The following is a 12,290-nucleotide window of genomic DNA, read 5'->3' as shown; positions in this document are numbered from 1 at the left end:
GGATGTGTGGAAAATGGGTCACAAAGCAGGTATGACCATGACTTTGCGGATGATATTTACATTATGGTGTTATTGGTGTAGTTTTGCTGTGCTTGCCCTTCCAGAAAATCAAGCCCTAATCTGCTGTGGGAAGAGGAGAGTTAGTACTCGCTACACTAGAAGACACAACCTGCTCAAAATGTCCATAATAAATGGAAACTTTAATATTATTGGAATATATATTAGGCCATATGGACCTCCCTTCAGGCTCCGAACAGTAACTAACCCCGTTGGGCGGAGGCTGTGTTTTAGCCTGGTTAGCCCTGACCGAGGTTGTGATTGCATTCAAAACTCTGCTAAATCACAGATTCCAAGAACACAGGAGTGAATCCTAAGAATTCAACACTGAGCAGAGCCAAAACAGGCGCTCAAAGAGGCTTCTCACTTTATGTTTTTGAATGTTTAAGGGTAGACATTTTAGGAACCAGAGCAAAGTAAGGCTTTAGGAAGGCTTTAGGCCCTTTAGGAAATAAAGACGCACACACACACACACACACACATTTGAGAAAATCATGAGAACACACAAAAATGATAATGAAAAGTTATTTATTCTAAGAAATGCACAGTATAGAAAACACTTGGGTTCATTTCCAAAATAATCTATGTCAGTCAGATAAGAACTTGTAAACTTCACGTTAAAATGAAACCTACAAGCGTCCTTTTGATGCCGTTGTGCTACTGAGGTATTGTTTACAAAATGCAAAGAAAGAAACATTTATATTAAAAAAAAAGGAAACACAAAGCCCAAAATAATGTACAAAATGTAAAACAGTAAATAAATATGATTCATAGTTAACCAACTCTAGTCATTTTACTAGTGTAGACAGAGAGACGAACAGCAGAGACAGTGGAGGATGACAGAATCAGTAGATGTGGATCGGTCTCTAATGCAGCGGACACACGACACACGAGTACGGAACATCTGTACACAGCAAACACGACCTCATAGCCCCTCATATAACAACTAGCTCGTCCTAGCATACAAGAACAGCATAAGCGGAGAGTATAACTCGGCATCTACTGCTAAAATGACAACTCCCTAACAAGCAAAGAAAGGGTCGCACGAGAGCGCAGGGTGGCGCCTAACTCGGCCCACAGCTGTTGCCACTCCTTTTCTTTTCCTTTTTTTCTGTAATAAACATCTGCAACACTTCACGTGTCTACTAAAAACATACGAATAAAATTGCGCAGACAGACACAGTGCATGTGTGTGTGTGTGTGAGTGTGTGCGCGAGTGTGATGCCAACAGAGCTTGAAGGTCAGCACAGGTCAGGTCAATAAAAGGCCAGGACAGCTCCTAATAATTTACAGCACACAAACAGGACATTCAGCCCTTGATGACTATGGACCGACCTCGGACCAGTCTTCACGTCAGAAAAGAGCTCCTTAGTGATGGCAGTCTGCGATTTCCATTCACATCTCCGTTAACTCTCAAAATCCTTGCTGATAATCGCCGCCATGCAGACAACAGGGCGAAAATTGGCATAGCTACGCTTGGCACGAGTGTCCCCTGATGCCGACCGTTCGACTTTGTGTAACTGTGGAAGTTAAGGCTGATGCAGTATTTTTGCACAATCATGTTGAGCAGTTTAAAAGGGTACTGTGCACAAGTCTTGGTCATGAATGTGGAGTGTTTTTCCAGTAAAACTCAATAGAACATCACAATAAACCCAAATAAAGTCAGTGCAGAACATGCTACTGGTCAGTACGCTGACTTTCGTTGATAGTCAAAGTTTTAGCATTCCCCTGTAAAGATTATGGAGATCCGGGGAGCAACAGAACTCAGTTGGAGGAACACAGGTTTGATTGAGCTACTCCAACCACTGTATGCATCTCAGCTACCAAGCAAAGAATGATGACTCTGACAATAGCGCAGGGTGCCGCCCCACTCAGCCCACAGCTGTTGCCACTCCTTCATACTTACAAACTCACCCCATTTACTTCAGCGAAGGACTGATTAGATCCACTACGCACTGGATGAGAGTTGGATATACACTGTGTGCTGTATTGTATATTCGTACTAAGGTTTGTGTCTTTCTGAATATAAAAACTCCAGCAGCTGAGATAATTGGCTTCACATACTTTCCAACATGCCCAAGACTTTTGCACAGGACTGTGTTTCAGTGTATCATTTTAACAGTGAGAATCAGAGAGAATCATTTTTGTGTGGGAACACCAAGCATGCCAGACTCTTTCTTCTTGAGGTAGATAGAGACACTTGCAGCCAGTCATTGGCACAAAGACCGGCTGCCACATTTTAATGCCCAGTTAACAAAAAAAACAAGCGGGCAAATCCATCACAAATGCAAGTAGGCATGTCAATCCGCATGTAAACAGCAGGAAATCTGAATGCTGTGCCATTTAGGGCAGCTGTGACCACAAGCAATGCTCATTCTCTCAGATCTGCTTGGAGAAGAAATCCTCCTCCAACCAAATAAAAATACATTAAAATGTCAGACAATTAAAAAACAAAACAAAAAACCAACAGGTTTGATCAAATCAGTTCGACAACTTCTGGAGATGTTTGTTCCACACATCAAAAGGTTGGAAATAAAAACAAACTGAATCATTCGAGGTCAATTAAATCATCACAGTTCCAGTCATCACCACACGTCGCTTTCCTCTTTGAATAGTTCATTAATACCCGTATTAAAAGCATGACACCCTGAGGACATGAAGTTCATCACGCTGAATTGCGAAAGAGGAAGCACCAAAATAGAAAAACATCTCCTATATGACTCCTAAATGTTCCCTATTCATGTCCAGCTACTTTCACAGCTTACTGATGAGTAGCAAAAAATCCAGACTCCCCCTCCCCAGTAAGGAAAGATGCCCAAATTATATACAAGATAAAAAAAAAAAACAAACAAACTAAAGTCCTTACACGGCCCATCCCTCCTCCTCCTCCTCCTCCTTCTCCTCCTTCTCCTCCTTCTCCTCCTTCTCCTCCTCACAAGGCCCATCATTTTTATGCTGTGTACAGAACCTAGCTGAACCTGTGTATAGAACCTAGCAGAGCAGATCTATTATTAAGTGATTCGCAAAACATGCAAAACAGCTTAGAGGGCTAATCTCAGATAAGAGTCTTGATATACAGTCATACACACACACACACACACCCACCCACCCACACACATACATAGTAGCGCACATCTACTTGTCCAAGGCCACTAATTCCAGTATTAAAGACTATCTCTAGTGCATAAACAACAGGAGCAGCTGAGTTCTCTGGGAATCCATGAAGTCAAACACATTCTTCGGGCAAAGGCAGCGTTGAAGGATGCATAAACACACCGCAACTAAGTGGAAGAACTGCGGTGGAGATTGAGATGGCCACTGGCCCAGCTGGGGTCATCTCCTAACAGACAGGTGATCCACTCAGTGCCCCATATGCTGTAATGTTAGTACATCTAAAACAACTTTCACACACAATAAAGAACATTCAAAGAGAATGTGAAAGGCAACAGAGTGTCCAGTGTGTCCCCAAGGACCGGAGAGGATTCTAGGACTTTCGAAAATCTACAAGTACCTTCTGTTCAACACCTGAGTTTAACTTTGGAAAAGAACACCACGTTGAGACCAACACCAACTTCTCAAACCTCTCGCCGGCAACTTCCCATCGCCAATCCTTTTCCTTTTAGCTGCGCACGCAATGAAGCCTGGGAGATGTAGTTCCTACAGGGAAGGAGGTCAGAGGAACGGTTCTCACTATCAAAGTGCAGTTTTCTGGGCTCTTTCAAACCTCTAACCCAGGTTCAGTAAAAAGATTCAACGTCAGTGGAAGGTTTCAAGCTCCTTTCTCGGCAGCATTGAGGCCCATAGAGGCGGTCAAGCTTCTCCACTGTAGGAATGGTGTTCCAATCCAGTGGAAGCAGCACATGAGTGCAGTTCCACAACACACAAAAACATGACAAAATGACATTCACTCTGGAAAGCAACGTGTCTTTTCACAGTCAAATTTCCAAGTCCAGGAAAATGGGCTTCCAGCTGAGATGATCAGGATAACCTCTGCTCAGTTTTCCGCATCTGATTCATCCATTACCTACACACACACACACACACACACAAAAAAGAGCACATTCATTTTCATAAACATTCAGAGAAAAAAAAATCATGCATCATAACATTCAAATCAGGGAGAGAGTTTGAGGTCTGTCGTGCAGCAGAAACTGAAGGGAGAGTATTATTAGACAGGACAGCAGGTTTCCAGTAAGAGGAAGCAAATTTGAAACTAAGCATATTTAAACATCATGCGGTGGAGTTCACTTTCCATTTACACGCAGCACTGACTCTGGAAACCCTGCACAAAAGCCAACATACTGTAAACCATGGACAGGAGCAAGTTTGTCAAAGGTGGCCAAATGACCCCACCTTTCATACTCCCTGCTTGCTGCCAGGACCACTGGGAGCTGCTGCGTTCATCATGTTCTGCCTGCCACACAAGAGACAGAAGTTGCTGGTTAAAATAATGTACACAAATTTAGCGACATCTAAAAACAATGAGGTTTAGGCAACACAAACATCTTTAATCTAGATACACGGATACTGTTAATTACTAAAACAATTATGTGCTCCATATGAGATATATAATTTTAGAGATAGACAGCTAGCACCCCTTTTCCCCCGAACTACCACCAATGCCTGATTTTCCTTACCCAGGATGAAGTAAGTGTTCAGCAGCCATGTCTCTCTGTGCCACCATCATGCCTTGAAAGTGACCAGCAGTTTGTGGATGCCTGTACATGGCCATACGGCTTTGGCCTGGGGAGAAGGGCAGGTGCTGGGGCCTCTGCAAGGCCTCCATCAGGTGTGGGTGGGGATGCTGAGGAGGAAAATGTCCACTGGGGCGCTGGGGCCTGGAGGGGTAAAGCCCACCGGACATTCCATGGGGTGGAGGAGCGCCACCCTGCTGCATGCTGGAATGCATGGCTCGGGGATCGTAGGGGTAGTTGTGCTGGGGCTGTGCAAAGGTGCGACGGCGGGCAGAGGCATTGTGGCTATCCAGATCCAGGATTTCTTTAGGGCTTTCGGGGCGGTCAGAGCCTTCTTCTGTCTGGGCACGTTTGGCTGGGCTGCTGCCATTCTGGCTCTCAGGTGCACCGCTATGGAGTGCATCAGAAAGAGGACTGGGGGACATCAGGCTTCCACCAGAGCCTTCAGAACCAAGAGGGGACATGGTGTTTTCTCTCTGACGGCCGTTGACAGCTGGACCGGAGCCAGGTGGGTAGGAGTTGGGCATCATAGGGTACTGGGGCCTAGGCCACTCTCCTGCTGGGAAACCATGACGGCTGTTTTGCTGGTGCTGAGGATAGTACTGCTGTTGCTGCTGGTACTGAGGGTGCATGCTAGGATGGCCCTGAGAGTGCTGTGGACCCAAGTGGTACTGATAGGCAGCACCTTGCTGATGATATGGAGGGTAATGTGCAGGACTGAGGTGAGAATTCATAGACTGAGGTGGCGGTACCTGGCTTGGGTATGGAAAACGACCAGAAGGGGGCACTGCTCTGCCTACAAACTGGCCATAATGTGGTGGTACTGGACTGCTCATGCTACCACTGGAATTGTACTGAGCTGGAACATTGCTTGCCGGACCGAGAGTGCGGCTGGCTGGTGTTTGGCTGTGAGGTGGAGGCAGCTCTGGCCTGCTGTGCTGAGTCTGTGAATCCGGGCTAAAAGGTTGTGGTTTGTATTGGCCATTTGAATTTGCATGAGCAGTCTTGGCATCTGGATTGCAACTTCCAGAGCTTCCCCCAGGCTCTCTGGTTGGTTCACTTGGTCTCTGGTCCCCACGTTCGGCGGGGGAGGGCTGGGCATGTGGCTGGGTCACAGGGTGGCTGGGGGGCAATGGCTTGAGGGAGGCAGGCTGCTGAGCACCAGGCTGGGATACCTGAGGAACAGTCTGTGGCATGCCATGAACAGGCCCTGACTGTGGGCCTCGAACAGACCCATCCTGGGGCATGTGCTGGTGAGAGGGGTTAGGGGTAATGTGTGGGGGGCCATTAGGAGGGTACTGAGAGGACATACCCTGAGGAACTTGCTGAAGAGGACTCTGCAACATTCGGTGAAGAATATTTTGCGGTAATTGTGAAGATCCGTTTTGGGAGAATGGTGGAGGAGCAGCTGGGGGCATTTGGTGAGAGGACTGGAGGGGTATTTCATCAGGATTTTTCTGAGGATTCTTCACAGGAGAAGAATCCTGAGGTTTCTGAGACTGGGATTCTGACTGGGCGTTGTTTTGAGAGGGAAGCTTAGGACTGTTGTGGGGAAACGGAGGACTGACTTGTCCCTGGTTCTCTGCTGCCGGTTCAAGTCTGTTCTTTTGGGGCGAGGACAACAATGCTGGAGATTCCACCGATGAGGTCTTATTTTGTGGCGATCGACCCCATTCTGGGGCACTAGGGGGCTGCTGGTCACCACTGGACTTTTCAGGACCTTCACTTTGACCAGGGTGAGGTGGAACTTCTGCCCGTTTATCATTTAATTCAGTTTCTGGAGCTGAAAACGTGAAGAGAGTTTAATGATGGTTGGAAACGATTAGAAAAAGATCAAATAATGAAATGCAAGCCACTGGAAAATAATTTCAAATATTTCATTATTTTGGTTTAGAGAAGTGTTTGTTACCTTTGGCTGCTCCGTCAGTGCTCTGGCTATCCACAGGCCTTGATTGCTGGTTTTCAGGAGTGGATGCATTCACTGGGGGAGGCTGATAGCTAATGCTGCGGCGGGAGGATGAGGCAGAGAGTTGCTGCAGGGCAATCATCTCTGGGCTGTCCATCATGGAGCCCATATGTGGCCTGGACTCTTGTGGAGTATTGGGAGGTCTGTGTCCCATGGGTCCTGGGGAACTGACTGCAGGCATCCTGTATGGGCCATTAGCAGGAGGATATCCAGCAGCGTGTGGCGGACGCATCATGCCATGACCATAGGGGTGCTGATTGCTCATAGTTTGCTCCTGCATCATGGGTCCCCCAGGTGGGTGCCGTCCTTGAGGGTTGGGCCAAGCACCATACGGACGTGGCGGAGGGCCATAGGGGGAGTAAGAGTTGTGCGTGGGGACGCCCGGTCTAGGATAGCTGTTCCCCGTGGGGTGCATGGGCTGTCCATCAGGGTGCTGGATGGATGGGTACATGTTCCCCTCAGACGGAGGAGTACAGAGACCTCCAGGCTGCATAGCCACTGGTCTTGGGCCAAGCGATGGGCCGTGCGTGGGTCCAATGTAAGCGTGCTGCTGATGTTGAGGTTGAACTGGTCGACCTTCAGGTCCCATTGGGTACCTGGGACCAAAGTGCGGACCATTGACAGGTGGACCCTTCAAAAGGGGGGGAAAATTAGGCATAAATATTATTAAATGTAGAAAGAGAAAATGTCAGACTGATTACTATGAAAAGACTACAAACTTGTGATCAACATGTGATAATGTTTGCGGTCATACCTGCATGTTGTAATGAGGCATGTGCTGTGGCCCATGCTCTCCAGGTCCCCCAGTCATGAGAGGTCTCGGCCCTGGGTATGGATATCGGGGGTCCATCATCATACGTTGACCATACATACCTGATGGAGGACCTGGGGGTCGCTGCAGCTGTACATGAAATAATTTAAGGTAGAAACTGTTAATACTGATAAAAAGCCTTGAATTGTGTGTATAAGCTTCAGCAACTGCTCCAAGTATTTTTCCCCTGTTAGGTAGCATCTTCAACAGTATTTGTTTTTAAAACCAGAACCGCTGGGTCTTTTCTGTTGGTTCTAAACTTTTCACACTTCAGACAAATTACAAATGAAGATACATATTGCGTATGGAGATTATATCGCCCACCCCTAGAGGTCATTACGTTCAGGTCATTAAGTGATTAGACTGTTGTATGCTGTAAGATCAGACAGGAAGCATGGCCTTACCTGTTGGCCAGGATGGTACATGGCGGTCCGTGGATCATTTCCAGGGTGGGGCTGTCCTGGGTGGATGTTTTGAGGGTATGAAGGCCCATTGGAGTAGTGGTAGGCAGGGGGCTGTGCAGACTCCGGGCCGATCTCCTGGGGCATCTTACCACCTTTGCCGCTGCTGGGGGCTTTGCGTTTCTGCGCCTGTTCTGTTGCCCGGATGAGGCTTTCAGGTCCTGACTGGCGATTAGTCTTGCCCTTCTTCTTCTCCTTACGTTCGCGCTCCTCCTTGGTGATGTGGAATTCCTCATCTGTGTCTCCGTCCTCGGAGGGGAAGTGTTTCAGCAGGGCTCTGCTAAAACAGCGCTCCAGTGACTCAGCCATTATTGTGTACTCTGAGGAAACACAAACACACAGACAGGGCTTATCCATTTAGCCCATCAGTGTGAGACAAAACACACATGCGTGCGCATACACAGAGGTCTTTGCTCTACTCTTAGAGCTGGTCCGCTGACCAGGTCACTGAGCTGCGGTTGACCTCTGACCCTGCTGCCCATCCTGGTGGGGGAGAAGGTTCTGACAGATGGATGGCTCCAGAGAGAGACGGGGGTGCAGGGATGGAATGTCTGTGCGGCACTGAAGGTCCCGGCACACTGGAGGACAACTCAATCGCTCTCCATTAATCACTGTCAGTGCTCACACACACACACACACACACACACACACACACACACACACACACACACACACACACACACACACACACACACCTCCCTGTCAAACTACAAGCTTTCAGCAGTAAGGCTTATCAAGATTGCTGAAAACAGCCTGCTTTGTTTTTAAGTGGGTTCTTTTGCATACCACTTCACAGTTTGTTTTTGGGGTTAAAACAGTGCTATTAGATAAGCTTAAAGTATTTACCACTCTCCTCCCCATTGTACTCCATGCAGTTCTCGAACATGAGCTTCACATCGGATACAAATTCATCCTTGGCAACATAATCTCCTTCATTAAGCTTTCTCTCAATGGTGGAAAGATCCATCGGAGTCTGAAAGAACAAAAGGATGACATGTTAATTCCAGACCAAGTCTGAAAATCCAGTCAACATCAGCCCACAAATACCTACACACACCTACACTATATTTACCTTTTTTTATATGAACAAACCTATTGGGACAGTAATATATTGCACACAATTATTTTTTTAACAGAAACACTTTAATTGCATTCAGCAACAAGAGCATTATTATCCCCAATATCCCAACTCATCTCAAGTATTGGGTAGAGCACCATCCATCATTCCAGAGAACATGGTTCCACTGCTTCACAGCTTGGGGGGTGGTTATACTCCTCTAGTCCACGCCTGGCATTAGGTGTGGTCCCAATTTGTCAAACTATACAAATTTAGTCAAAATGAACTTCCAAGTAACTGCAGCTATTAAATATTTATAAAAAACGGTGTTTGCTCATGCTGATGCTAACAATAGTCTAAACCTGGACTGAAGCCAGTGTTAAGAGCTGATGGATACTGTAGATAACTCTTACAACTCCTTTATACTCCTCTAGCCCACGCCTGGCATTAGGTGTGGTGCCAATAGGTTCTGTTTAAGAATCTCATTCTATTGGCAAAAAAGAGGTCAGATTAACTTTCAATACTCCAAGGTGGGAGTGAGAAGGTGTGAAGTGAGACGCTAACCTGAATGATCTCATGATAGTTAGGGGCGTAGGACTCATCCACAGGTTCCATAAAGGGCCAAGCATCTTTGTGAGACTTCAGAGCCTCCAGCACTGCAGAAGGAAAAGAGGAGGGAGAGGGAGACACATCAGAACACAAAAACTGCTGCAGCAGTCAACGAGAAACATATGCTGCACTCCACCACTAATGAGGACTAGACCATAACTACACACCTTTGTACAGAGCGGCGTAGTCGTCATCAATTTCATAGCTGAAACAGAAAAAGAGAACTGGAACTGAGAACAGGAGAACGACGCGGAATACAGAATAAAAGGGGGGAACGAAGCACTAAGAATGAACTACATGAATCGTGTCCTCTTTGTTCTAAAGTGAAGAGCAGGGAGGAAACACATACTCCTTGGATTATTTTTCAATTAAGGGCCGGCTTTCAAGACAAGGATTAGGCCTAGTCTTCATTGAAAGCTAAATGTTGTCCAGGACTAGGCTTAATCCAAGGTACCACATTGGACTGAATTATGAATGTTGTGACACATACACATGCTATATATTTATTTTACCACAGTTTTCATACAATGGTATTAAAGCCTAATCAAAAATCAGTGTATTAATTCACATTTATTGTTATTAATAATAATGCCAATAATTATGATTGTTCACATTTTGGAAATAGGGGAGTCTGGAAGCATCTGTAAGTAAATGCTTCTGTACATGCTTCAAAGTTTCAAAATTCAATTCCATCTTTCTCCAACACCTTATTTGCATATCATCATATTATCACTATTGAGTTTAGCCATGCCCACTCATGCAGCAGTTCGTTCATCCAGTCATATTGTGGTGCTTTTCAGCCAATCAGAACAGAGCTCATTAATCTTACTATCAATCTACATCCGAACAGAAACTGATTGTGTTAATTGTACATATTAACACAATTGTACATATAGGATACAGAAAGGTCCTAAAATGGATGTGTAAAATAACCTCGCAACATAAATCCACACAAACAAACGTAATAAGCGGACCTAATGTAGGATACGGGCAGTTTAAGTGCTGTGCGCTGTCCATTTAATTTAGTCAAATTAAGCACTTACTAAGAAAATCTGAACTTCCAAATAACTGCAGCTATTAAATATTTATAATAACTGGTGTTTGCTAATGCTGGTGCAAACGCCAGTCCAACTACACACACAATATTCTAAACCTGGACTGAAGCCGGTGTTGAGAGCTGATGGATACTGTAGATAACTCTTACAACTCCTTGGTGCGGCGCGTGCGTTTAACAGGCGAGTGCGGTTCCAGGTTGAGAAGCTCTGGTGGCAGGTCCTTCCCCTCAGACAGCAGCCAGGCCCTCTCCTCGCGTTGCTTCCTCCTCCGTGCTCGCTCTGGAAACAACACACACACACAAAAACATGCAAAGTAAGTATAACCGGTATAACCAAACATGCAAACATGCATTCAATCATACGCACACCCTTAAAAAAAGGCTGACCTCAACTGAGGCCGAGCTACCTGTAGGTCCGTGGTGGCATTTTGGGACTGTTTGAGACTTCTTCATGGATCTTGTGGTCTACTCTTGGGTTGAATTTGCTAGGACAGCCTGACCCGGACACGTTGGCTGTCGTTTTTTAATGTTCTTTACTTGTAAATGAATCAGCGGACGGTGGAAGAGCTGATTTCTAATAGTTCTGAGAACTTCACCGACTTATCTGCATCTACAACCTTCTTTCTGAAGGCCTTAGAGAGCTCTTTGATTCTGGCCATGGTGATCTTCACAATTCACCCAGGCTTCACTAGAATCCTCTCTGACCATGAACCATGTAGAACCATGTTCTGATCATCTGCAGACAATGTTCTGCACCTGGTTCTAATTCTACATACTTGAAGTAGTAATAAATGGGGGTGGGGGGTCTAACTTTCTCATGAGAAAATTGCATTCTTATTAATAATATTTTACAGATGATGCTTAAAGACATGTCTTCAGTTGTATGTGTTTAGCTGTATTACCTCAATCTCTCAATATTGGTCACATGAAGGTCAAATAAGGTTTTCATACTAATCAATTTGACCACTACTGTTACAAATCAAGCCTTTTCAGTACTACAGAGACCTCTTTTTTTTTTTCTAAAGAGTGTGCGTCATCCATACAAACCCCAACAAGCAAGCACTGAAAGACCATTTTGTACTTCAAGTGAGTCTCGGCACCTGTTACTCACTTGGTTTTCTCTTTCTAAGTGATTAAGAAGTAGGCTAACAAGCGAGAAGTCAAATAAGTAATTCATTGAGCAGCTTTAGAAGGCAAACTTGATCAAAAGGCTCGGTGTAGATAAAGGGATGAGTTGCTTTCTCTGCTGATATGAAAGGCAGCAGCAGGGAGTCCCTGCTGTGAGGATTAAAGAGGTTCGGGGAAGGATCCATTGGAGGGCTCTGCGGGCTCTGGTCTTCATCCATTATACATTAACGAGTAGAGCGGCCCGCCGGTGCAGCCACGATCAGGAGTTAATTAACCCTCTGACAGACGATATCAGAGCGGAGCAAAGGGAGCTTTGGGTGATGAATGAGGTTTGGGAGTTTCCTCCCTAACTCGGGTCTTTGTGCGGTTAAACCAGCCGTGGGTTAAAAGCAGGCACTTCAATGCAGCTGTGCACGCGTGTGTGTGTGTGTGTGTGTGTGTGTGTGTGTGTGT

The 12,290-nt window shown here is 45.8% G+C and overlaps 1 protein-coding gene across 1 annotated transcript in view; it reads right to left on the bottom strand.

Annotated features, from left to right (window-relative positions):
* Positions 1 to 568: 568 nt before the first annotated feature.
* The window catches only part of cecr2 (CECR2 histone acetyl-lysine reader), a 49,802-nt gene continuing 38,080 nt past the window's right edge, over positions 569 to 12,290 (bottom strand). The window contains exons 10-19 of the mRNA XM_072663285.1: positions 10,860 to 10,989; positions 9,823 to 9,860; positions 9,611 to 9,702; positions 8,836 to 8,962; positions 7,933 to 8,309; positions 7,472 to 7,618; positions 6,661 to 7,348; positions 4,695 to 6,534; positions 4,411 to 4,471; positions 569 to 4,081 (exon numbers count right to left, since the gene is read on the bottom strand). Coding sequence (XP_072519386.1) covers positions 4,414 to 4,471; positions 4,695 to 6,534; positions 6,661 to 7,348; positions 7,472 to 7,618; positions 7,933 to 8,309; positions 8,836 to 8,962; positions 9,611 to 9,702; positions 9,823 to 9,860; positions 10,860 to 10,989 — 3,497 coding nt within the window. The 3' untranslated portion in view covers positions 569 to 4,081; positions 4,411 to 4,413. The remainder of the gene's footprint in view (positions 4,082 to 4,410; positions 4,472 to 4,694; positions 6,535 to 6,660; positions 7,349 to 7,471; positions 7,619 to 7,932; positions 8,310 to 8,835; positions 8,963 to 9,610; positions 9,703 to 9,822; positions 9,861 to 10,859; positions 10,990 to 12,290) is intronic.

The sequence above is a fragment of the Salminus brasiliensis genome, chromosome 19 (assembly GCF_030463535.1).
Source record: "Salminus brasiliensis chromosome 19, fSalBra1.hap2, whole genome shotgun sequence".
NCBI lineage: Eukaryota > Metazoa > Chordata > Actinopteri > Characiformes > Bryconidae > Salminus > Salminus brasiliensis.
The sequence above is the reverse complement of the archived record's forward strand: the minus strand, read 5'-3'. Positions and strand labels throughout refer to the sequence as shown.